Here is a 27040-nt window from a genome sequence, read left to right on the forward strand (position 1 = left end):
TAGCGCGTATCATCTTACGATCTCTAAAATTTATAATCTATTTTAATCACGATTTAGGTATATATAGACAAATTTATCACAAATCAAAACTTGAGTTTTGACTTTTAGAATAGACACAAGTAATTTCATAATTTTACATAAAAATAAAATCAAACTTATGATATTACGATATTTCAAACTCTCAAATGTTTGTGACGTACAGTTTATGTTACCATTAGAGATTAAGAAATAAATGATTCATTATTTAGAGTTTAGGATTAGATATAAAAAGAATTTAAGTAAAAATTTATTAAATAGTGTTTGATGTGTATAATTTATTTTAATTTTTTGGGTAAAATTTTTTAAAAAATAATTTTAGTATAGAGGTAAAAGTTTTAAAAAATTAATTATTATTTGAAGATTATAAGTTAAAATCTTGTTAGTATAGTTAATTTTTATTTTTAATTAATATACATAAAGCTTATTATATACATTTTTAATTTTTTTATTAAAAATAAAAAATAATATTCAGGACCAAAAGAGGAACACTTCTATTCACTTATGACACTTTTAATGCCAATCGTGCGTTCATGTGTTATTGGGCCGTGGCCTGACCTTTTGGGCCGGCTTGTGGCCGAAGCCCGCCATAGTTCGGCCCACTCAACTCCTTTCTCAGTTTTCCCGGAAAACGAAACAATCACGCCTCAGAATTCAGGAAGACAGACTTATCCACTGTGCCCTGTACCATTGCCATCTCTCTGAGGAGCTGCCTGTACACCAGAGGCACAGAGAGAGAGAGAGAGAGAGAGAGAGAGAAGCTGCAATACAGCTATGGCGGCAGTGAACCTGGCCACAGCTTCGCAGGCATACCGTTTGGGTACTATTCACGTACCTCTTAATTTGGGTGCACGATCGATCAGTGATTCGGTGTTGGTCTTGATTTCAAAAGGCTTTGTTTGTTACTGTTTGTAGTGGGTTGCTTCAGTAGTGTAGCTTATTTGGGGCGTGTGGGCAGGTGTGCGGAAGCCAGGAATGGTCTCTCCAATTGGGTCGAAGCAATGCTCCTTCAAACCACCGCCCTGCTTTTCTGCTGATTCTGCTCCTTTTTTCTCGAAAATGGTACTCTCTTTGGTATCTTCTATTTGTTAACTATATTTGTTTATGTACAATTTGGGCCTTTCCTTCGCCTTTTCTAGTAGGTTGAGATTGTCTTGAATTCATATTTGGGGAAGAAAGTAGAGTGTGTAATAGAATTCTGGGACTCGGGAGAGATTGTGAGTTTGGATGTATTGGGGTTGAGACTGGAGAGTTTGATAATTTCTCTCTTTGTAACCCATTGTTTACGCAGTGAATTGTGTTTTTCTTAAGCCCGTAGATGTAGGCAATTTGTCGAATTACATTAATTTTGTGTGCTCTGAGTTTGATGCTCCATTAGCATGACAAAATCTGTCTTTTGTGCTTGTTTTATTCTGCATGCATCAAGTGGTATTAATATTATACCTAATAAATGGTAACAGTCTAGTTACTAGGTCCACAAATGAGTTAAACCATTCGTGAGTGTGGCTCAGTGTTTACCTCGATAAAAGTTCATTCGAGTTCGTTCATTAAAGTAAACAAACCGAAATTAAGCCTAACTTTGAATCTTGATTTGTAAATGAAGCGAAATTGAGTTCAGCAAAAATCGGCTCGTTAAAACTAGCGAACATGTTTAATTAGAGACTCGTAAATACTAATAGACTTGATTAGAGGATTGTAAACATATTAAATTAGAAGTTCGCAAATAGCTCGTTTATAAATACATTAATTAATTTATTTATAATTTCATAAATATATTATTTAATATAAAGTTATCAAACTTTAAATTATTATAATAATATAATTAAATTGGATATGTTTAAAATTATCATATATATTAATTTAACATAAAGATAATAAAGCAAAATAACAAATTAAGCTTAAATAAAAAAACAGATTCTAGTGAGCTTGAGCTCGCCAACAGGTGCTCGAGCTCGAGGTCAGCTCGTCAACCTATTGACAAGCTAAGCCCGAGCCTAGTTCACATGAATCGAGCTCAAGCTTGAGCCGGAGCCTAGAAACTAGCTCACGAGCCGAGTCCAAGCTCAGCAAAGCTCACCCATCCTCAGTTTGATTGGTTTGAATTGAGCATTAACCTGGTTATTCCTTTCTGAATCATGTATGCACATGTCAATTTCAAGTATTCCTTGTTGAATTGAGCTCCAAAGCTTCTGTTGAATTTGAGCATCTTATATTCCCCTTCAATGGTTGAGGCCATTTGTTTCCTTTTCATTTTTATTGAATTAGAACAAGATCCTTTAAATTTGTTGTCTTCAGTGGTTTCGGTGATTTAAGCAATTTGTTGTGTCTTATGTGACAGAGATAACTTCTATTTGCTTATGCTAATACAGTCCTTTAAATTGCTGATCATTTCACAAGCCCCAGATCTGTTTTCATTTATCATGTCCAAATATAATGCTTTAAGCAGCCGCCTTCTTTTCCATTAGTAGCAGTCTCATATATCATTCTGATCTTCAGCTTCACCATTTCTACCGAAGAATGACTAATAAAGGCTTTAAGATGATTCGTGTGGTTATGTTTTGTATAATTCCGAAAATGCAGAACTAATTGATGCATGCATGCGTCTATTTTTCGCATGTTTTTGCTACTTGGGATCTCCATAAGTTCACTTGTTTGTCCTTTCTTATGGAATGTTTTTCCTTTGCAAATATGTAGGCATAATAGCTTTTGAAGTTTACTTGAAATGGTTTATCTCCAATTAACAACTTAGTCTTTTAAGGCTCCATGGTCAGATTCCTGATTCTAAAGGAGTTCTCCGAGGTCACCAGAATATAAACATGTCTGCGAAGGCAGGGTCCCTTACATCAGATAATAGCAGTGAGCCATCAAGAGTAAGTTATTGTAATATCCTTTTTCATCTCCCTTGCGCTGCAAAGATTGCCATCTACTTCAGTCCTTGTTCCAATTCTATCTTGTTGGAAAGTTCTTCCATTATCTTCTATATTATCCATTTCTGCAGAAAGATCACCATTTACTTCAATCCTAGTTTCTATTTTAACTCATGTACTTAATTATTTTCGCAGCGCTGCATTGTTCTCGACATTGAAGGGACCACTACCCCTATATCATTTGTCACTGACGTGCTCTTTCCATATGCTCGTGACAATGTGGGGAGACATTTAGATGCAACATATGGCACTGCTGAAACTCAAGATGACATTAAGTTGTTGCGCTCTCAAGTGAGGCCTTCACTTTTTCGAAGGATGTTTAGGAGAGTCTGCAAATAGAGATTTCATTTTCATTTTCATTTAATTCCAAAGCTGATTGATCCCACACACGATCAAAACTATTATTTTGAAGAACTTTGTCATCAACCTTGAACTGAATTCTTATATTCTTGTCAATACTTTACCATGAACAACCATTTGACATGTAAACTTGAGAGAACGAACCTTGAAGGCCTTTAGCAGGTTCATGTATATTTGCATGGCTGTTCGCATGTGGGAGTTTGGGAGCCATCCAGACGCAGCCTTCATTTTTGGTGGCATCATCAAAATAATCTCTTATAAGCTTTTCTGAAGTTCAAAGTTTCTTCAAACAAAGATAACATAATGTAAAATGTTTCCCCATTATGTTGCAGGTACAGGATGACTTAACAGGAGGAGTTTCTGGTGCTGTGCCTATCCCTTCCGATGATGCTGACAAAGAGGAGATTATTGCAGCTTTGGTTGCTAATGTGGAAGCAATGATAAAAGCTGACAGGAAGATCACTGCCTTAAAACAGTTGCAGGTAACCAAGTTGAACTCAGAGTAAAATGCTTCCCCTGGAGGTAATTCTCATAATCTTACTAACATATTATTTATTAAGGATTCAGGGTCATATATGGAGAACTGGATTTCAGAATAATGAAATTAAGGGTATAGTTTTTGATGAGGTACCTGAAGCTCTCGAGAAGTGGAATGCTTTAGGCATCAAGGTCAAGCTTTATCTTCTATTTTTTTTCATTTTACTTGTTTTCCCATGTGATGCACTGCCAACCTGTTTTAGTTTGTCCTAGTTGATTGCCTGACTGGGTTCTTTGTCCTTGCTCTTCAGGGAAAATCTAAAATTGGTTGCAATTATTGTATTGCTAAATATAATGATTACTACTTCTGACTGCTTGCTAACTACCCTGAACGGGATCAATTTCATGACATAGGTGACCAAATCAGGCTCACTATTATTGATGGTAAAGTCTAAGTGATCCGAATCACTTAGACAGTTCTAAAAGGAGGAAATAAAAGAAGGAATTGGCAAATCTAGCACCGTACTTAGTGTTTGCCAGATGGGGATTTCACTTTACATCCCCAACTATTTCCCTCTCCTCCAAATGTAATATAAAAAGCTTTGGATATATTTTTGATTACTGCTCATAACCTCAGTTATTATATTTTCCAACAGATATGAATACTAGTATTGATATATTAGAGTGTTCTGGTGGCATTGTGATTTAGCTTTTTTATGGTACATTTTTTATTTATACTTTCAACAATTTGTGTAATGTTGCAAGAGTCATGTTTATTATCTTTTCTTTACCGCTTTCATGGTTCGAGTCTTTGACTTAGATTTCTCTCGCATATCCTCTTCGAACTCAGTCTGGAGGTCCTTGACATATGGCAGCTAATGTAAATTTGTGGACCGTGATTCTCTTCCCTCAGGTGTACATATATTCCAGCGGTAGCAGATTGGCACAAAGGCTCATATTTGGCAATACAAACTATGGGGACTTGAGAAAATATATGTGTGGATTTTTTGATACTAAAATGGGGTAAAGTACATGCTTCAAATGCTGTAATTCTCTGTTTAAGTCTTTAAGATGATGCTTTCAATCACCCTCTGATTCAAAGTTAGCCACCACACTTCTACTGTTTGCAGGAATAAGAAAGAAACAACCAGTTACATTGAGATCTCAGAATCAGTTGGAGTGGATAAGCCATCAGAGATCTTGTTCATCACCGACGTCTATCAAGAAGCTGTAGCTGCTAAAGCAGCAGGTAATGTGGGCCATATGATTCATATTTTTGAACTCCCAACTTACAGATGGTGTGTTCTCTGTACCCAACACTCTGGATAGGATAGATAGTATAGTCACTACATACAAATACATACCAAGCCTCTGCCGAACCATGTGGCGTCCAGTGGTGGGGTGGAGTGAACTAGAATTCATATGGCCGACTTCACAGCGAGATTAAAGCTTGATATATAGTTAATTATCGATGTTATTGATTTTGGAGTTATGATACTTTACATGTTTCAGGGTTGGAGGTGATAATTTCTGTGCGGTCAGGAAATGGACCTCTGCCAGAGAATCATGGATTCAAGACAGCTAACTCTTTCTTAGAAATCTAATATTGGATGTTTTGCCATTTTGTAATCTTCTCAACATGTATTCGGTTTTATGCATTTGCCAATCAAAGTTTCCTTTCCACACAGAACCTGAGCCAGTCTCATCAATGCAATTGTTATTGGATCCATTATTTATGTCCTATGCACAAGTGAGAAGATGATGTATACAAATAAAGAAAAAGAAAAAGGAAAAGGAGCACCAGTTTCTATGGCTCTTTAGGGTCAAAAATTTATCGAGAATGCTACTTAGAAATTCAAGTTTTATACTTATACTGATATTTTGTGTTAATATCTTGTGTTTCTGTATTCACATGAGTTACAGATAAGACATTAATGTTAAATATAAGTATAAATTTGTTTATACACTTCCTCTTGTATCGCTCGTAGGAAGACTTATTGGTCCAAATTCTCTGCTTTTTGGAGAGCTTAATCATGGCCCGTTTACTTATTTTCCAATCATCATTATAACATGTCCTTTCTTTTAAGTATATATCTTTCTCTATCTGTTGGTCTCCATGGGACCCCCACCCCGCCTCCCTTTCTGCTCTCTCTCCTCCTTTATCGTCTTCAATGGCCTTTTCACTAGAGGTAGTCGCTTGGAGTCAAAAAGATGCTTCATAAAGATAGAAAAAGAAAATCTTAATGTGAATTTGTTGGAATTTAATATTTAGTTTCGGCAAATAATAAATTTGATCGTGAGTCTCCTTAAAGCAATGTTTTCATGGCCCAATAAGCTAAGCAAACCCCATCTATCTGATTCCCACTTGGTTGGTTGCATCAACTCAACCCAACTCAACTGTGAACTGGGAGAGATGTTTTGAGCCAAAACTTGTCAATTCAATAGATGATATATAATCTAACAATTGTCAATTATTATCCATCCCTCCTAATAATTGTCGCCCCCAACAGATCTGTCTTCCTACATCCTATCTATCTATCTATCTATCTATCTATCTATCTTTACTTGATGTACTAGTTTTACATCTCTAGTTATTTATCTGAGAATCTTCTTTAGGGACGGATAACATTTATTTGAGGTTCAATTATTAAAATTAGACCCAACTAGTCAATTGGACTATGATTTAGCCACCAAGTCAATTTCATTTGGAAAGGACCAGATGTGAGCCTCATGTGAACTAATAAAATTAAAAAATGATGTTGCTTGAACGTTGGGATTTTGTTCAACACTTATCAATTTTTTTCAAGTTCAGATTTTAATTTCTCTTGAATAAACTCTTAACAATTAAATTAATATTTAATAGTGAGTGAACAAACAAAGAAGAGCAGAGTAACAAATAAAAGAATAGTAAATGTTTACCTGTCATCGAAGAATTTAAGATTTTTACAGCTCACTTAATGATTGTATGAGTATAATTTTTCATAAAAACTTTATACCTAGAACGTAACTCTAAGGCATGGTCAAGAATTTTCTCGCCATGTTAGTGGAGCCATTCCTCCTAATAATCGAACGTGGAGTCTTATCACGTAGCTAGTTTGGATGTTTTACTAGTGGCTTATGTGATAAATATTTAAGGGATAAATTGTTCAAATTCCTTAAATATTTTTCCTGCTAAAAGACATCTTCATTCAATCATATTGCCCAGGTACATGTATTATGACAACGAAATTTAAACATCATAATTAGTCTTTTGTATTCTAATTATTTTGTGATAATAAAACAAAAACAGTTAATTAATAATTCATTCTTTGTTTATTTTAATAGTATTAAATGTAAATAATATATTCATATACCATCAAAAATCACTAAATGTACTTTATATATAAACCTCTAAAACAATCGAAGTATAACAGTAGATATATGTGTGCGTTTGTGTGTGTGCATTATGTGACGTGGGATAGGAATTTGATTCCATTAACATTTTTCTATTGGACAATGATCAGTGGGTTTGCTAGTTTTTATTAAAACACTCTAAAATTTATTAAAACCCCACTAGATTTGAAGCATTGAATTCTCCAAATCTTGTCCAAATTCTATTTGCCAGTGTGGGTTGTGAATAAATGCAGGGAATATGAAGTTGATGATTCCACTCGTTACCGTTTGTTTAATCCACTGATGGAACAAAGAAAAACAGAAAGCTGAACACAGTTTGATCATTCCAGTTGAAACTTGGAAACAATATAGAAAAGAAACCAAGAAAAGAAGCTCTTCATTGTTTGGAACAATGGAAGAAGATGGATCAAATTGTACATTTTTCTGGGTTTTCTTTTCTTTTGAGTTGTGGGGGGGGGAGGGATTCAAGAAGACGACTCAGATACTCGTGGAGAAGTCACCGGAAACAGCGGCAGAAGGCGGGGCTCGGCAGCGCCGGGGGTGGTTCGGGGAGACGGGTGCAAGTAGAACCCCTTCTCGGCTATGGCCTTCTCTTCCTCCGACGAGCTTCCCACCGGAGACGAAGCCTTGTTGAATGGGTCCTCAGTCAATGGCGTCACCGGACTGAGAACCAACGAAGGGAAGTCAAGCAAACTAGGCGACAAGATCTCCTGCTTCCGGGGCGAAAACCCAGAATTTTGAGCTAATCCCGGGATCAAGAGGCTGATCATGAGACCATTCTTGAGATTATTCCTTCTCTCATAAAGCTTGAAGTTTTGTTTCTTTTGGCCAGTCTTGACAGGCGGTATGTACCCTTTGGACGGCGGCGGCGGATTGGATGCTTGCTTCGCCGTCTCGGCCGATCCGGTGAGCATCTGAACCACCTGCTTGAAGGTGGTGGCGTCTGCTTGGATGAAGGTTGTTGGGTAAGGACTGGTTTCAGATCTAGAGACTGGTTTTGGGGTCAGTGGAGGGGTTTGTGGGTGAGCTCCATTGCTGTTTGGGGAGTTTATGGGAGATGGGTTTTCTCTGTCTGGAAGCCTAGAGGTGATCTCCATTGATGGACCTGCAACTCTAAGCCACTGTGTAGAGAGAGAGAGAGAGAGAGAGAGGAATACTACAAGGCTTTTGTGCAAGCCCCTGTGGACTTATAAAATTTTCTATCTGTTGTGTTGTGTTGGTTTCTGCTTTTTGGTGGGGTTGGGGATTGATTGGTTGCTGAGAAAGTGCAATCCTACTGGTTTATGCGATAGTAAAAAGGGGAGAAGGGCATTGGCTGGGTTAGGAATTTGGGGTATCACCATCAAGTGGGAAGAGGGAATTTCAATTTTAATACATTCGGGCATTGACTTCAGAACCCTAACTACTGCAGCAGCAACCCCGGTTTTTGGTTGGCAATGGGGATTCTCCACATTTCTACACTACAATCCTTTCCATAGATGCGCGTGACTTGCACGCTCCAGCCCCTCCTAACCTTCATCCTGCTTTGACCTAAAATTACTGTTCTAGAATGGAATTCAATTTTCCTAATCTGAATTTCCATTCGCTTCATTTATCATCACCAAAATCACTTGCAATACGTAGATAATATTAACTCTTTAGTCAAGTGATTTTGGTTATGAGAAATGAATATGAAAAAGGATCGCTTAATTATATGCCAAGAAGGCGCTTAAGAAAGCAGTGTGTTAAGACTTTTTGCTGTCTGCGGGACCAAATTCCATGAAATCTGAAACCTAAAAGTTTTAATAGGAATAATGAAGACAACGATATGAACAAAGAGTTGGAAATGATATTTATTGAGACCAGAGATTATCTTAAAAATAGGTGGTCGTACCAGCCACAACTGCAAACTCAGTCATCGTTTTCATGGTCCCATCTATCAAAATGCAGTGTATATAATATTTAGGGAGAGCACTAGTTTAAAATCCCACTTCCTTGCTTCCATTAAGAAATAAGAAAGAATCAAATTCTTCGTTCATATTGGAAAGAGAGAAGCAGTTGGGGAACAACCCTACTCAAACCACTCAAAACTATGTAGTCTTTATGAATCTTGAACTAATCAAAAAGGTGACCTCAATCATGGAGTTCCTAACAAAGTTCATCAAGCACATAAAAACAATATTAACTCGTCCAAACAAACAATAAGTTCAATCTTGTTTACGTGCCACTCTGGTTTGTCTTCCCTAGTGACTGGTTGAAGAATACAGAAAAGATGAACTTGGACAAACTAATTTTGAGTTTGGCCGGTTTGACTAACAATCTTTGAAGAAGTAAACAATCCTTGCATTAGGTGACAATTTGACCGTTCTTAGGCTTGGAACAGTGGCAATATTAAATGGGAGGAGCCAACTTTGGCATTGTTGACATGGTAGGGTCCATCTGATGATCAGTTTTGTATCTCTAGTCAATTCAATGTGGATGTTGTGCACATGTCTCATCGACCAAACAGGCTACTAAATTCCAATCTGTTCTCAAATGAACATGCTATTGCGCTTGGGCTAAATGATCTCAGAAGGAGAACTTTGATTAATGACAATGGATCAAACAAAGAATGGAGCTGAATTGGTCTACTTGAACATATATGGACTAGTTTTTCTTCTTCCAGAGTTTCTTCGTTTTGGGCTGATTGTATGAGAATGACAGAGGGACAGGAATTCTCAGAAGAGAACAAGTTAGTAAGTTTCCTGGTTAGTGTGTGTTTTGGTTAGATTTGATCTGTTCAATTTGGAAGTCAAGAAAGTCCTGGACTTTTTCCCACAATTTTAACCATGGATTCCCGATGAGGAGGTTTGAACCTGTTTTCTGTATAAAACTAAGGGTGTATTTGATTGTATTACCTAGAATTTAATTCTAGGTAATGATTGTCTAGAAAACAAAAACCACCCCACCCCTTTGGAAAATGAATTCCATGGAAAAAACCTTTAAATGCTTGTACCATACACAATTTTTTCATAGAAAAGTTAAGGATATTTGATTGTTTTCATAGAAAATGTGTAATAATTACACATGATTACACATTTTCTATGAAAAATATGTACTATCAAACAGGCTCTAAGCTTTTTCTAACCAAACTGATAATATGAAAAACTACTCATGTGTAGGATTAACTCTGCCTGTGAATTGAGTAATTCTCTAGAGGTGTTCCTTCAATATACAACTAATACGTAGCGCAAACAAAGGATAGGGGTTGTGTTAGATAAGAGTCAATTACCATAAAACTCATCAAATCAAATATTACGTAGCCAACCCATCTAGTGGGACTAAGGCTTGTTGTTGTTGTACTAAGGTGTAGTATTGTAAGGACTAAGGACTCATTAATAAAGTTTGCATATATTTTTATAAATTTTAGAATAATTAAAGTCTTATATGGTTGGACTAGGTCCCAAAGTTGGGGAATGGATACTCTAGAAATGAAGGGGAAAGGCACCTTCTTTCTTTTATGTTTCCCTTTTATTCTTCACAGGACAGAGTGTTACTTTTATGTTTCCTCTGCATTCTTCACAGGACTAAAGTGTTATAATTGTCAATGTCAGTACCATTGGAGAACGTCTCCACTTTTTGGAATCACTAACATGGATGGCACTAACATTTTATTTTCAAACTGATGGAGACACCGCTCTGAGAAATTTACTAATTTGTGTTTCTGAAAATAGATGAGTTCATGTGTTCGTATAACCGTCAACTAAAGGGAAAACATGCTCAGATGGAAAGCAGAAATGAATTAGATTTCTGTTTACAGCAACCACAAGATTGCCCCTGATTTTTCTTAGTACTTAAAAAAATCACCATATCTACCTTATCATTCAAATGGAAAATTGAGCCTGAAAGAGCATATTGTTCTACAATCAATACTCCAAAAAATAGAAAAACAACAACCAATATGCAAGCATATCTTCACTGGACCAAATACGAGCCACTGAACTTGGGAAGATACAAGAAAAAAACCTGGCTAAATATAGGTGGTTCCTAGGTGTGAAACCTCTGCGGTCACTTTTTGTGATTTGGTAGGGAGAAGTAAAATCTGCAATCAAAATCACATAAGTAGTCCAATCAAAATCAGTAGGCATAAAGTATCTAAGGAAACAAATAGAAAGAACCAACGCACCCTGAGAAAGGATGTTGTGAGACCCACCTGAACATACACATAAATGTTCGGAAGATGGTGAAACAGGTATTCATAGTGATATTGGTAGGTTTTCTCTAATAGAAGATTACATCAAAGTGTGCGTGCCACAGTCTTGAACTCGTTCAAGCAAGAGTGCAATATTTTCTGGCGCTTGTGAAGAGAGTGCCTTTTATTTTGTAAGATGTCAATTGCTCCAGGTACAACAAACATGTCCATAAATTTCTCATCATTGACGGCAAACAAATCAAGTCCAAGTGCTAACACAAGACGTTCCCGGCTGCATTAGTAAAAGCGTGTAGAAAATGAGCTGGTAAGTCAACGTAAATAAGATTTGAAGATGTAGAAATTTGAGCTAACAGAGTGTAGTCATGGACCCAGTCACTATTCTGTAGGTTGGTTCAATTTGGTTGATAAAATAAATGAATAAGGACCCATGGCTTGCAGACTAGACATCTGATTGGAAAGAGAATTGCTTGTGTATATAGAATCAAGTAATAATTTCTCTATAGGATTTACGGCACAATGTCTAAGGTTAACATCTTGGAGAATCAACGGCACAGAAGACAAACTTTTGCTAACAATACGCAGATAAGACTAATAAAAAATGTTATGGCTCATTCCAGAAAATTTTGAAGCAATAAGGAAGCAAGGAATGACCATAATACATCATTTTTGGGTTAAAATGTTACAGGTATTCCCTCGCAAACCATGTCAATGAAACACGTATTAAAAAGTAAACCAGTTGGCATAATCAAGTGGAATAGTAACCCTTCTTGGGCCAAAAGAGCAAGGTGTACCGTGTATGTGACAATTGGTAACGTAGAACTGTGTCAGCATGAGGACAGTTTGGCAAAAGGAGGATCAAAGCATTAATAGTACGATGAATTAAGTACCCTCTCAATTTTATTAGTATTTCCCAAAATAATATTGTGATTCTGGTGTTCAAAAGATATGCATGCCTGTTGACATAAATAGGTGCCGTCAAGAAGGCTTAGGAATTTACCAAGGGGTCAAGAAGCCAGAATTTAAAGTTGATGTCACACTCCGCTCAACCAGAACTTCGCGTATACGTGCAAAATGCTGTGCAGCTAAAGAACAAATATCTGAGTAAGCTGACCCCGATCTTAAACTGCCATCTGAACTCTCATAGAAGAGACCAACACCATTTTGGACTCTTAAATGATCTGAATTTCTGTTATTTCCTAGAGTCCTAGCATGACGCTTCCGTGCACCTACCTCAACACAGTTTCCAAGTTCCTTCTTAACTCCAAGATAATTTCCATCACTTGGTTGGTCAGGTGAAGGAGTCTCTGGTACAGTCATTTGGCTTTCTCGATGAGTTTCTCTGGCTTCTACAACTTTTCCTGGTGTGGTTTGCTGGACATTCTTTTCTGGAGGAATGTTTTCTTGGTCTTTCCTAGTTTCATCTCGAGATGCGACTCCCCCCTCAGATAGCTCAAGACAAAATGAAGTAGCTGAAGACTGATCGAATCTGTAAATGGAGTTTGTAACCAAGCCACAATTCCCCGAGTAGTCATTCTCATAACAGACTGGAGAATATGGGCTTGTAACTGAATCAAGATGATGCCGGATAACTTGCTTGCACTGTGTTGCAAGATCCTTTATAAAGCGGCTATAAGAGTGTCTCAAGGCAGCATGAAAACCAACATACCCATCCATCTCTCCAGTTTTCCTTCCATCTGATGAAAAACATAACTCATCTTTCTATTATTAGTTTAAAGAAACATGTAACATACAAAAACTAAATGGGGAAAGATGATGATTACAAAAGAGATTAGGACAACTGGTTTCCACTGTTTGTTTCCTTTTCTTTTCTTTTTTTTTTAATTCCTGAGACTACACTATTTGAATATTCTCTTAAATTCTGAAGCATGGAGACCATAAAAGGACACTGCACATAAACTTCTGACTTCATCCCGAGTATGAGAGTGAGAATAACTGCAACATACAGAAACTCCACTGGAATTTGCATTATTTACTTCTGGAAAGATGAACTTATCAAAGTTTGAGTGACAGAATCACGGGTAGCATGTTTCACTTTCTATATCCTCAAAAGAAACTATAAATAAACAAAAATCTAAAGCTGGGAATAGCTTCTTACAATCTGAATTTCGGCAGTGTTCTCGTTCAACAGCAAGATCAAAGAGGTTCACCAGAACAAAGGCAAGCCGGTCACATGCTGTGTCAAGAAGAGGAGCAAGCCATGATCGTGCAGCAGCACGTGCAATCTCAGCAGCTGCCTCTGTAACTCCTCGACCCCCACCACGACCAGCTTGTGCAAGTAGTATATTTGCCACCTGTAGTTGAGGATATCAAAACTAAAATTAATAATTTTTCTGCCAATATAGATAGTGTTTAACTAAGTATACCTTCTCCCTTGATACTGGAGGACATTCAATGGAATGTGTAGCACATCGAAATTCATGCATGACCCTCTCAAAGGCAGCTCCCCCATACAGACGAAGCCTGGCATTGGGAGGTTTTATATCTGTTGTGATACCAGGCCAGCTCCCAATACCACTCTCTGACCGTTCCTCTTCTGTTGTTTTCCCCCATTGCTCTGGGGCAGGATCAGCTGCTCCTTCAATCAAGGCTCCCTTCAGCAATAATACAAGAACAACCAGCTATTCTATTAATCCAAAGTCCAAGCCCACAAATTTACAGGCTTCACATGATTGAATTCAACAGCTAAAGTTACATAATCCCATAGAAGAAATATAAATATTTAAGCAACAAATCCTACACACCACATGATTGCAGATAGATGCAGCATGCAGCATTGCAGATCTTCGAAGTTGAGCAACATCAGAGGTAGCCTGTATCTTGGAGTCCATTTTTGCCAATTCAGCAGTGACTTCACTGCAGCGTTGTTCAAGCAACGCTAAAGTTGCTGGTGCTGCTTCTTTATATCGCTTTTGAAGCTCAGCTTCCAAGTAATCTCTGAGACAAGAAAAACCTATATAGGACCTGAATTTTTCTTCATCAAATCCCCCGTTAACACCCTCACGCAGATGGCATAATATTTCTTGATCCACCTGAGATATTTGCCTGCGAAATTCATCATTTGAAACTGTGCTCCTGTCCTTTGGCAACGCCACAAAAAAGGGTCTGGTATTCTCTCCTAGGTAACCACTTGCAGTCAAATAACGATCCACCTCCCACCGGTCACTAAATTCCTGAAATTAATCTTTTACATCAGACAATTTAAGTTTTACATTGTAACAAAATCAAAAGGGACAAATCAAGTTTGTTAACACAAGAAACAAGGTTGCCTTCATGAAATCCTTTTTTTTTGTTAGTTTTTCTGCCAAGAAAGAATTCATAATTATGAACTAAATAGTGGTTTCTGTCCAGGGCTACCAAACAAGAAGAATAAGAAGATTAAGAAAATAGAAAGAAAGAAAAACAAGAAAATACAGAAAAGGAAGCATAGCAGTAAGTGGTAGCCGTGTTCATATGGCTTTAGTAATCAAGATATCCAATTGCAGGTGTCATCCTTCATTCTGCTGAGCAATTCTTACAACCAGAATCATAAAAACTAAAGCTTCCCACTACTGAAACTGCAACAGATTATGAAACATTAGTTGCTAAATACCTGAAATTTGAAACTAGTCTAGTCCCTAAGGTAATGTGAGGAGTGATAGCATTTGATATCTCATTATGATTTATTTCTGTGCAGTAAAAAGCACAGAGAAGTATAATAATTGACAAAACTATCCCTTATTTCCTTCTATTAAATGAAGTTTCAATACAACAGAGTCCTTCATTGTGCATGTTGAGCCCGTTATCAAATTTGTTATAGCACTATAATTCACTTCTGTCTACGAATAGCATACAGAAGCATCAATAATTGATAAATTTGGTTTCTTGCATTGGAGGTACAGAAATTTTTTGCATTTTGTACCCTGAGCCGGTTATCGAATTTGGATACAACAATTACTGTCCGTCTGAATGTCGGATCAATTTCGCGAATGGCATCCAACCAGAGAGAAGAGCACCATTCCACGCTACTTTGCTGAAGGAATAAGAGGATACGATGAGGTGGACTGGCCAATGACTTCACCATTGACAGAATCTCATCTGGTGTGTTTTCTGGTTCACCCTTTCTTGCCTGTCAATGCAGTTCCAAAATTCCATTCAAATGTAAAATATAGAATTAAGGAAGTTTCAGAGATCTTCTTCACCACATTTTCATTCTCTATCATCTTACCTTGAGGACAAAGCCTGGTGTATCAATAATGGTGAGATTTGGGCAATGGGCATATTCTGCTCTCATCACAATAGGCTTTGAGGAAACTGCAGTTCTAGCTTTCTTCAAAAGTGCTTCTGTCCGTGACTTTATAAGATCAGCAATTGCAGATGCTGAAACAATAGGAGATCCATATTCTTCAGAATTCTCCTCCTGTTTAGGTTATAACTTTCAGCCTCTTGTATAAACTAAATCAAATATTGCCATTTAAATGCGGGGTGCACGTGAAAGGGAAAGTGCATTGGTGATCAGAAAAAAGAAGCAGATAGTTCATTAAATAACTAGGAGTCTCCCTAAAATTATATCTTAAGAACTTCTTTAACCCCTCCTTTGTTTCAAATCTGAGGCCCCGGGATCTCTTTCTTCTGCCCTTGATCTCCGATACCATGAAATCAAGTTAATTTCACTATTTTACCAGCCAAGGGAAAAGACAACACAGAGGCAGTGTAACCAGTTATCTGGAGCGGGGGAGATTGAGATGCTTCCTAGTGTGTTCGTACAAAACACTAATCAGTGGATTATTGATATCGTGAACGTAGGCATTGAGGTCGAATCGTATTAAATTTTACGCGTCGTATTCTCTCTCAATTTATGTGATTGATTTGCGGTCTGATCGTAACAGCCTTGATTATATGTAAAAAGAAAACGAATTCAGAAACGAGCAGAGAAATTGGGTTCAGTAGGATAGAACCTGAAAGCGGCAGCGGGGCTCCAACGCGTTAGGGTCGTGGACCATTTGGAGGATAAGAGGCCTTCGGGTGCCCATTTCGACCTCGCGGACGTTGAAGCGGAACCCGAGAAGGGCTTCGAGGAGCGAGCTCTTGCCATCGGACTGGCCGCCGATGGCGACGATCTCGGGAATCGGGAGCTTTTCGCCGAAGGCCACTGCAGCGGCCTGAAGACGGTTGTAGGCTTCGAATCTGGTCTTGAAATCGGAGGCCGATGATTCAGTTGAGGAAGGGTGCTTTCTGGAGACGGAGACGGCGCCGGTGGTGGCTTTCGCCGATGGGGTCCTGGTCGGTGTGGTCGTGAAGGTGTTTGAAGCTGCCATTGGAGGGCAGACAGAGACGGACAGAGAGAGAGAGAGAGAGAGAGCGAGAGGGGGATTTTGAATTTGAATTTCAGTACACAGAGCTTGTTTGTTTTTATAAGCCGTTAATAGGAAAATAGAAATTGGGCCTAGGCCCGACCCAATAGAAGAGTTGGATATCCAATAAATATTTTCTTATTAATTTATTTTAACAAAACACCTCCTAATCTTCTTCTATTACAAAATTAACCAGAATTCAGTGGTTTCTATATATTAGAATATGTTAGTTTAGTTTCCTTACTAAAAAATCTTAATTTTAAATGTAATTGTAACTCAGTATTCTATTATTTGCTCATCATGTTCGAACAAGGATGAATCTATTTGAAAGTCACGATCCCATCAAAACTTGCACAAGTCCCTACAAAACCCATAAACCACACATGCCAAATAAGAACAAATAATAAAAGCAATCCGTAAAGAATAAGAATAAGCAATCAAAACAATCCGGAAAAACCCACAACCCACACATGTCAAATAAGCAATGAGTGCACAGAAATATGTGTGTGTAGGCCCCCTGGTGGTCGGTCTCTTCCCACCGAGCCAACCCTCAAACAGTGCAATCATACACTGAAGTCCAAACCACAGATTCAGTACTGCAATGCATTCATTCTCAAACTGTTGTATGGATCAAATTTCCTGCAAAAGTCTTTTAACAACATTCATTCTCTGTCAACAGACAAAATTTCAACTTATACTCGTCAAGCAATACATTTAGTTTGGTTGCTAACAGTATATAGATTAAGTTCCATAGAACAAAACTACGCATTCAGATCCGATGCTCATCTGAAAGGAAAGTTGGTCCATAGATTCTTCATAGTTGTGTCTTTATCTTCAGAGAAGATAATTGTACCCGATCACTACAAGTATCAGAGCAGAGACAGCAGCAGGGGCGGCCCATAACCAGTAGTTGTTACTCGATTTCTTACGCTTGAGTATCACTCTTGAAAGAGAATCTGGCCCTTTTCCTCGGTTTCTGTACCTGATCGGGTTTTCCTTCCTTTCCTTATTCTTTGATAGAAATGGAGCTTCAACTCTTTCATCAGCCTTCTCCGGTTCTGCAACATCTGCATCCACTTCAGTCGGCTGTTCCTCAGGTTCAGGAGAAGGTGCAGCAGCTGCAGCCTTCTTCTTCGCTTTCTTTTCACGCTCCTGTTTAGAGAAATCGAAAAGAATCCCATTAGTTCAATATTTTCTACAAAATTGCGAGCACACAAAATGAAGAGAACGAAGAATAGTTTCCTTGAGCTTCTTTTCAGCCTCTTTCTGAGCCTTTATGGCTGCTTTTGCCGCTGCTTTCTCTGCCAATTTTCTCTTCCTCTCCAACGCCTGCTTGGCTTTTGCAATCTCCTCTTCTCTTCTCATCTCCTTCAGTTTTGCTTCATCAACTTCGTTCTGCTTTGATTGCGTCTCTTTTTCCAGTTTTTCTGACCCAGAGATCCCCTCTTGGTCTTTAAAGCCATTAGGCTCTGCAGTTCCTGGACCTGTTGCTTTCTTCTTTGCTTCTTTCTGGGGCTTACTTTTTGTTTCTTTCTGGGCTTTCTCGACGAGGGGGTTATCATGTTGTGGAGTTGAAACGGAAACTTCTTTCGGTTGCTTCACATTGGATTTTGCAACTGTCTCAGTTACAGAGGAGGTTGGAGCCTCCTGTAATACCATTGGCTTCTCATCCGGATTCCTCATTCGGCCATCCTTGCTCAACTGTCTGATATCCAATGATGACAAAATTCTTCTCTCATAATCATCCCTGAAACCCTTACTATTGCTCCACTGGGACATAAATTTCTCAACCTGATCATTGTAAGATAATAGAATCTAGGTTACTAAGACTAAGGGCAAGTTTTAGATCTACTCAACATAGGATCAGGCTAGGCTCCTACTGACCTCTGTACTGCCAATTTCTTTAAGAGCTCCAATATCCTTCTTTGCAGCCAATTCTTTGGCCTGGTTCAAGAGCGTACGGTTGTGATAATAACAAGCATTCTGACAAAAACATGTGAAGATATTTAGTCAAGATATGGCTGTGTATGATTTAAACATTGAGCCCAATAAAGTATACAGAGATAAGCTTGAAAGATACAAAGAACATTCTGCCCTATCTTTATTCAGTTTATTGCTAGCAATCAAAGCAGAAGGTATTGCCGAATAGGTTAATAAGAATGTAATGTATCACAATAAGAATGCAATAGATAAAAGGAGCAAACAGTCCCTTTAAGTAAGAAGTAAACAAAAAGAAGTGAACTAAAAATTTCAGAGGTACTTAAAACAAGTAAGAAGATGTGAATAATAAATGATGTTCTTATTTCAGTTTTGAGCTTTGAATTCATTTTCAGTTTTATGTCTTGAGTATCTGTTTTGAGATTTTTGAAAATATGTTCTTTTTGTCATTCTGAAAAACTGTTTCTTAAGATAGAAAACTAGAAAAAGTGTTTATTTTGAAATTTTGAAAAAACTTAGTTTCCCATCAGAAATGCTTAGAGTTAGATCATTTTTTATTCACTGACCAAGGGTAAGACTGCGTACTATTAACCTTCCTAAGTATCAAAAACCCAGCTGAGTACCGAACCCAGAAATCACCTGATCCTGATCCCGATCCTTTAAACAATTTCTTACTATACAGTTCAACCCTATCCACTCACGAGCGAACACCATCAGTTCAAATAGTTGGCATGCTAGTAAGTTTCTTATCTTTTAGGCTAACCAATTTTTAGTGTAATCCAAGAACATTAATGCACCAAAGAGAGAAGGGAGACTGAGTTAAGCCTGCCAACAATATACTACACCTTTCACAGACTTTGACGGGGTATGTAGTTCTGTGGTTGCATCCATAAAATTGCCAAGCTATCAGTGCACGACAATTTTAGTTACTTAGGTGGACTATTGGTTGCAAGCCTAACAGCTTTTATCCGCCGTCTAGCAAATGGTAAGATGAGAAGTGTAACAAATAGAATCAATGCAGAGTGGGTCCAAGATGAGCACGTTCAGACCTGCCAAGTTTGACAGGCAAGGTCAAAAACAATCCAGCTACTGAAGCTTTTTTCATTTATGTGATTCCCACTTCTAGACCAAAACCCATGGCTTAAAAGGCGTAATAAAGTCAGAATTGTATAGAACTCCCCAAGGAAAGAAAATTGTATAAATGTCAAAGTGGCTAATTTGGAAGAACATAGACAGAGGAGCTGAAGCAACAATTAAGCCTGATAAACATCACAGAGACTAGACTAAACCATGGAATATTCATACTAGGTCACCTGCCCAACTGAAATTTTTTGGGGGAGGCACAGCGGAGTTGTTCCAGCAGTTACTAACCATGGTCCTACTAGCTAGAGCTATGGAATTATGCCCATGTTTTCCAGGCATGAGACTCATGTTTCCATTTTAGTCCCAAAAGTACCGTTTCTACATCACTGGCAAAGAATAGTCAGACAGTTCAGAAGCACCCGAGGCTCTTCAAGAATTCAGGGGAAGAGGTCATTTCCATGCATGATTATGAAAAACAATGGAAGAGAATAAAAATTAAACTAAATTTATTTCCTCAATTCATCAATTGCTGGATGGCAAGACTTGGTAGCAATGACAAAATTGCTCCTTTGTGACTGAAAGGTTATGGGTTTTGACTTGTAGAACAGTCTCTTTGGAAAACATGTGTAAGTCTGCATACAAAAAAGAAAAGAAAGGAGCCTCATACACTGGAGATGCCCTAAAAAATTAGACTGCTTGCAACTGATCAAAGTCCAAATGGGTGATCAAGTTTTACATCATTCAAATTGCCAAAAAGTTTATAGGTCCATGGTTATATTGATCAACTATATAACTAGATTTTCCAGCGCTGCTTTCATGTCAAATATAAAACTCTTCGTTAACTTTTTAATCTAGAAGGAAGGGCAGTCCTAGAAAATTATCACAGGCCATGAGAACAGGATCAAAGGACGACAAAATGGCTTGTCTGAACTTTCAACCAGCTTCCAACAAAGAACATAATTAAAGACTTGATGACATAGAAACCAGAAAACAGAAGAATGATTTTCATGAGAATCCTGGAAAGAAACTACTAATGAGAACTTGACTTTCCCATGCAAACTAGTCTCAGGACATGCCTAGTAATGTAAAGGAAAATTAAATACTCTTCATATGCGCCAAGCACATTTACAATATAAAACAACACATGCAATCATCTATATAGAAAATAGTGCCTAGAAGAAAGGAAAAGGCAAGAGAAAAAGTAAGGATAGAAAAAAAGTAGCATTAACATATAGCAGCCTCAGAATTTACACATTTGACAAACTAAATTACCTCTTTTATTGGCAAAAAAAAAAAAATCTAAATTCAACCGAACACAAAATGTATAATACAAAAGCATCCACAGATCCCTAGGCATCAACAACACATGAGAAGCACTGGAGAAGCAAGATTAACCCAAACAAGCTTGAAGAAATAATTTACTTGTTTCACATGAAGTAGTTCAAGTACTGCAACACATAAGTGATCAAGATTATTAGAACACCAAGAAACAGATATCTAAAACACTGACAGAGTGACACCACTTTAACAACATAAATTTTTGTGAAATGTTAAATGCAATTTTATGTTGCCAATGGGGAAGGTTTGGAAGTGCAACTGATCATGTAAAGATAACCAACATACCCCATCCTCACGATGTTTCCTCAATTCCTGGAAAGCTTCATAAGATTTATCCCGCTTTTCAGATACAGCAGTCAGCTCAGCCTCTAGAGATTTAATTTCTCTTTCTATGGCCTCCTTTTCATCAGTAAGTTGCTTAATCTTGGCCTTAACTAGCTGCTGTTCCTTTCTTACTCCATCCAAATCAACTCCTATTAGCTGTATCGGCATGCAATTAGCACAAAAATAAGAACAAATATTGGAGCAGAAAAGGTAATGAAGGACCATCAATAAGAAGCATGGAATGTGTAAAGGGAATAGAATGATAAAAATGTCAGGAATAAAAAAGTTCTGTTGTCTTACTTTGACCTGGTCCTGAAGGGCTTCTTTTTCACCCAATGAATCCTGAATCTTTGCCCTCATAGCAGCATTAGCAATTACTTTTTCCCTTGTCCCCTCAAACTGTTTAATTTCTCTAAGAATTTGCTTCTCCTCAGAAAGTGGAATACTTTCATGTTGAATACGGTATTGCAAGCTTTTAATCTGTGCCAATAATCAAAAGAAAAAATGACACAAGAAAATGCAACATTAAGACTACATCTTAAATCTATGACAACAATTTTTTCAATTGAAAATTAGAAAAGAGGCAATGCACCCCTGCACCAAAATACTTGTGAATGAATGCAAAAGAATAAAAAAATCTGTATCAGAAGCTCACAAGATTATTAAGTTCTTCCTCAGATGAACATAGGCTAACACCCTTCTCTCGGCTAGCAGTGTTTGAGCTACGCAATTTTCCTAGTGCCTGCTGCAGAGGTTCCATCTCTTTTCTCTTCTCATCCACAATCGTCCAAAACTGCTTATTCTCGGCACTTAAAGGCCTCAATTGAGCAATCACTTGAGCACGATCTGACTGCAGGTGCAGAAAAGAAATGCAGTAAAATCATATGCGTACATATCAAAGTGTGCAATGCACCACATATTCATTTAGTTCAGCCTCCAACTTCAATAAATAATTAATACAATCAACAATACTTCAATCAATCAACTCACTCATACGATAACATTTAGGAAAAATCAGACGAACAAGAAAAGGTTTAAGACTACAGTCACTCAAGATCACTAAATGCACCATAGAAGTTGATCTAGCATAATATAACAAGCAACACATTTGTCAGAAAAAAAGTAATTACCTCCAAAATCAGATAAGGACAATATTTTCAAGCTGAATATACATGCCGAATAAGTGATTGTGGAAAGCAAAGAGAGGGTAGTTTGGACAATTTGTCCAATCAGCCAATTTATTTGGCCTGTATAATTCTGCTTGAAAATCATTATTCATCAGATAAAAGCAACACTAGTTAGTTAGTAAAATAATAAACTAGAAATATTCTAAGAACAGATGTGGCATCAAATATTACACCTTCAGCATAACTATTTCAGAAAGAAAAAGTGTTCACTTGTTATGTTTCAACTTTGCACCTCCGTTCTCACGTACAAGTCATGAGAAATGTATACATTGTTGTTATGATGACTGATGATGATGCATGTGATCCAGAAGTTAATGATAAGGCTGCCAATTAACAAAACCCTGGATATAAAGCCACTTGTCATTTGTTGGCGATTCAAAGGGATCACCCAATTAACTATACTACCATTCCTACTTATTCTCCATCCATCAATATCTTCCTCATGCTAACCCAAATCAGTTTGATGATGAAAATACCTATCGATATCACTGTACTTCATTGAGTGCTTCTGTCAGTACCTATTCATAAGCAACTGCCTATAGCACTTGCTTTTCTCACAACTCTACATCTTGTCAACAAAAACTGTAATAGATATTTCTTGTAAAACAAGGCCTGAAGCAATTTCAGCTTACCCTTTTTCCCCTTAATTTTTCAAGAATTTGAGACCTTGCTTGAGTCTTCTTTTGGATCTCTTTATCAGCTTGCTCCAGTTTGGCTTTCAGTTTTGGGTCCTCATATGATCGATACTTGACAAAGTAAAAAGAATGAATCTGCTTTGGGGCAGGCCATTCATCAACTGCATCCTTCGGGAAGTTAGACACGGGGACATTGTTGTCTTCTCTTTCAACAGGTTCATTTGTACCCTGTGAACCAAATGTTATTGGTTCAGCAGAGACATTCCCCTGATGTGTTGACCCATTTTCCTTCCCATTCAAAAAAGAACTGTTTTCTTCATGACCAGTTTCAGTGGAACCTTGTACCAACTCAGATTTCACAGCCTCCACGCCCATATTTTCTACCTGAAGTTAACAGAGAGAAATTCCCTTACAATGTGCAGAAGCCTGATGCAGAAAGCAAAAAAACACAGATCAGCCCTACAATGAAAAGAAAATCCACTGAACCAGGACACAATGTAATTAATCATATAAGGCTTTTTTCCATGCACTTCATTACATACTGGAAAAATTCATCAGCAATAAACAAATTGCAAACAGCTAGAACCATTTTATGCTCCTAGTAGAGTTGATCTAGAAGGATATCTTAAAAACAAATAAAGGAACTTAACAAGCTCCGAAGTTCTACATATTGCAATCTTCATCATGTTATCAAGGACCTTCGCCCAAAAAACCATAATATGTCGATCCAGTGTTTCAATCTGGGATCTTTGGTTTAGGGAAAGTGGGTAAGGAAATAAAAGTGTTTGCTTTTATATAATAGCCACACACATACACACAAAAGGCACTTTCTGTATTCATTTTCTTTCCGCATTTTTCACTTCATTTCTCTTTGCCTTTCTTTTTCCTCATCCTCCTGTCTCCCAACAAATTCTAGGATCAAATTTAAATGGGCAGGGAGAACCCTATAACCATCTACACTGCTTCAACCACTACCAGATTCAAGAGAAAAGAGGGAAATAAAGAAAAACAAACAGTAGCAACAGAATCAAATAAATGCCAAACTGATCTGATAAAGGCTTCAGAAACTTTCGAGAGTACGTAAAGAAAACTATATATCCAGATATAAAACTGCACACGCACGGAACATAAATGGTTAACCGATCGACAATCGAATATGAACTCAACAATGAGAAGGCAGATAAGATGCGCAGAACTTCTTCTGGCTACACGAATCGACCAAAGACAGCACAATCAAATCCAATCAAGTCCCAGCAAAAAAAAGACAAAATCTTTCTACCGAACAAGACATAAAATTCAAATACCAACTCTAGAAACCCGAAATCAAATCGAGATCCGGCACGGATCGAACGAAAGCCCAGGCAGGCAAAGGGCACAAGGGTAGAGAAAGAAGCAGAAAGAGTGACAGTGAAAGAGAAGAGAAGAGGGAAGAAAGATATGCGGAGAAAGAAAGAAGAGAGGCTTACCACGAATGGCTAAAGGCGGAGAGATCGAGGAAGAGATTTCGAGGAGGCCGCAACAAGTATAACAGCAAAGGAAAACGAATTATATATGGGCACAAGGTCAGATCCCAGAAACGATAGCCACCATTCCTGATTCGAAAGAGAGAGGAAGATCGAGCAGCTGCTACCGATTTGGATATAAATGGATAGAGATCGATAGATTTAGAGAGAGAAACACGACGATATTCAGGGATATTTTTTTAATAGTGGGAAATTGGAGGGCCCCTCCCTCCCTCCCTCCCTTGCCATACTCTCAACCTTCGGCCGGCCGGCCGGCCCATTTCACTCTCTCTCTCTCTCTAAAATTGATCACTCCAACTTAAAAAGCATACAAACAAATAAGTTGCGGGCCGAAGCCTAACGGCCTGACCCCATAGACATATAATAATAATTTCATAGAGAGGTCAAATTAAACAAATTACTTTATGATATTTTTAACTCTCAAAACACATACAACGGCCAATTACGCTATCTCAAAAGGTTTAAGCAAAAAAGATTGAACTTTTATCTATTCTTAGACATTAATATATAATTTATTTTTAAAAATATTACAATTATCACATGAGATTTAGCATAATTATAAAAATTGTTTTTATGTTTTAAAAATAATAATAATTTTTCCTATTGTTAAATAAATTAAATTTTATTTTTATTTTTAATTAAAAAATAACTAATAGTCTTCGACGACAACTGAGTTATTTTAAAAGCAAAAAAATAGATCTAGATGTATTTAGGTGCATCACGACAATAAACTCACGTATGATTTGAGTTTATTACACAAGAGAAAAGAAAAATAAATTTATTATTGTTGTTATTTTATGAACACACATCACTCTTACCGTCACAATCATTGTTATTGTTGATCGAAAAATATTTAAAGCATAAAATAACATTTAAATTTTACCATTTTTGTCGTATGACATCCCAACTCAAGTTTTAACCCATTATGTCTCTTAATTGTATAATTTTGTAATGAGTAGACTTTTTTTATGCAATGCATCAAGTTATGCAAATAGGATAATAACGTTTAGGGACATTTTTATGATTTTAGTCATTAAGAAAAAAAAAATTAAAAAGAGAAATGTTATAAATTATTAAAAAAAATTAAATGTAAGATTATTTATTTTAATGTGTCACGTGTTTTTATAATTTATTAAAAGTTTTACCCTAAAACTTAGTGAATATTGATATTCAAAAATAAAAATTTATCATGAATATGTACCTTTTAGCTTTATATATATTTTTTAGAAATATATATATATATAATTAATTTATTAAAATAATGTATCCAGTATAATTGATTAATATTAGAATGTCTCAACCTCTAGTGCAATAGGCAGAAAAAGGTGGGGCTAAAACCGAATTGAGTGATTGATTGATTGAAACGACGTAGCTTTGGAGCTAAAATGCCTTTTTGCAAAGCACGTTACACGTGTTGGGGGGAGATGTGACGCGTCAGCACGGCCAGCGACGACTTGGAATTGAAGCTGCCTCTATATGGCGAATTGACAAAATCACCCTCCTCTCTAGACAAGAATAACAGATTGTGCCCTAACTGGGGGAATCACGTGACCTCATGAATGATCATAATCCAATGATTTTATCAAGTACACAAAAATATTCGACTTTTTACTAATTTTACCACTTTTTAGAAACATAATTATTATTTTAGCACTTTTTTAAAATTATTCGTCAACGCTTAAAATTTTAAATTTTGTAAAATACCATAATCTCTAAACGCTAATTAGACTCATTTCATACTTAACTCGAGATTACATTACGTGCATCTATACATTTATATCGTGTGTTCCTCTTATTAACACTAAAGGTGTATAAACATTCTTATCTCGCTAAGAAAATGTTAGAAAACCTGACGAGTTTATCGAAAAGAAGGCAAAAAGTCAATTTTGCCCCCACGCCTTACTTTTTTCTTCCTTTTCCCATGGATTCCCCCCTATTTTGGTACGTCTCCCTTGCCATAATCGCTGCCTCGCCTCACTGCCATCACCTTCGTCCGCCTCGCCCTTGCCAACAGTCGTTGCATCGACTGTCGGCAAGGGCGAAGTGACCATGACACATAAGCTACGGAGACAGTGAGGCGACGGCCATGGTAGGAGAGACGCACCAGAAAGGAGGTAGTGGCCCATTTTGCAAATTTACAAAGTGGGCGGGGGCAAAATCATATTTTTTACCCCTTTCTATGAGCCGCTCAATAAGTCCTGTAAAACAATTATCTCACCATTTTAAGTAATCTTTTTCCGACTCTTACTTACCTTTCAAGAGAGATATCATATTTTTATTCCAAACAACTCTAGCAA

General features: G+C 37.3%; 4 protein-coding genes across 6 annotated transcripts; 1 reads left to right on the forward strand and 3 right to left on the reverse strand.

Annotated features, from left to right (window-relative positions):
* Nucleotides 1–676: 676 nt before the first annotated feature.
* Nucleotides 677–5543, forward strand: LOC127791381 (probable bifunctional methylthioribulose-1-phosphate dehydratase/enolase-phosphatase E1 1). The gene is made up of 9 exons (XM_052321212.1): nt 677–856; nt 995–1098; nt 2808–2906; nt 3099–3254; nt 3656–3805; nt 3891–3992; nt 4714–4823; nt 4931–5049; nt 5313–5543. The coding sequence occupies exons 1-9, from the start codon at nt 811–813 to the stop codon at nt 5402–5404; spliced, it is 978 nt and encodes a 325-aa protein (XP_052177172.1). The 5' UTR covers nt 677–810; the 3' UTR covers nt 5405–5543.
* Nucleotides 5544–7489: 1946 nt separating this feature from the next.
* On the reverse strand, nt 7490–8439 carry LOC127792578 (VQ motif-containing protein 4-like). The gene has a single exon (XM_052323116.1). The coding sequence runs from the start codon at nt 8288–8290 to the stop codon at nt 7658–7660; it is 633 nt and encodes a 210-aa protein (XP_052179076.1). The 5' UTR covers nt 8291–8439; the 3' UTR covers nt 7490–7657.
* A 1709-nt stretch (nt 8440–10148) lies between these two features.
* On the reverse strand, nt 10149–16751 carry LOC127792576 (dynamin-related protein 5A). Of its 2 annotated transcripts, none has more exons than XM_052323115.1 (9): nt 16320–16751; nt 15590–15781; nt 15284–15490; nt 14127–14555; nt 13749–13976; nt 13481–13676; nt 12362–13058; nt 11338–11635; nt 10149–11253 (listed from the first exon to the last, which is right to left on the reverse strand). In XM_052323115.1, exons 1-8 carry the CDS (start codon nt 16677–16679, stop codon nt 11449–11451), a joined length of 2496 nt encoding a protein of 831 aa, XP_052179075.1. In that variant the 5' UTR covers nt 16680–16751; the 3' UTR covers nt 10149–11253; nt 11338–11448. The 2 variants fall into 2 exon arrangements, with proteins under 2 accessions (XP_052179075.1, XP_052179074.1); XM_052323114.1 differs by having other exon boundaries at nt 11365–11635; nt 16320–16750.
* Nucleotides 16752–17321: 570 nt separating this feature from the next.
* LOC127792101 (proton pump-interactor 1-like) lies at nt 17322–24935 on the reverse strand. 2 transcript variants are annotated; one of them, XM_052322453.1, is made up of 8 exons: nt 24687–24933; nt 23218–23646; nt 22054–22248; nt 21699–21878; nt 21360–21554; nt 18600–18698; nt 17931–18506; nt 17322–17864 (listed from the first exon to the last, which is right to left on the reverse strand). In XM_052322453.1, the coding sequence occupies exons 2-8, from the start codon at nt 23593–23595 to the stop codon at nt 17550–17552; spliced, it is 1938 nt and encodes a 645-aa protein (XP_052178413.1). In that variant the 5' UTR covers nt 23596–23646; nt 24687–24933; the 3' UTR covers nt 17322–17549. The 2 variants fall into 2 exon arrangements, with proteins under 2 accessions (XP_052178413.1, XP_052178412.1); XM_052322452.1 differs by having other exon boundaries at nt 17753–18506; nt 23218–23604; nt 24687–24935.
* Nucleotides 24936–27040: the final 2105 nt, after the last annotated feature.

Source organism: Diospyros lotus, chromosome 15, assembly GCF_014633365.1.
Source record: "Diospyros lotus cultivar Yz01 chromosome 15, ASM1463336v1, whole genome shotgun sequence".
Lineage (NCBI taxonomy): Eukaryota > Viridiplantae > Streptophyta > Magnoliopsida > Ericales > Ebenaceae > Diospyros > Diospyros lotus.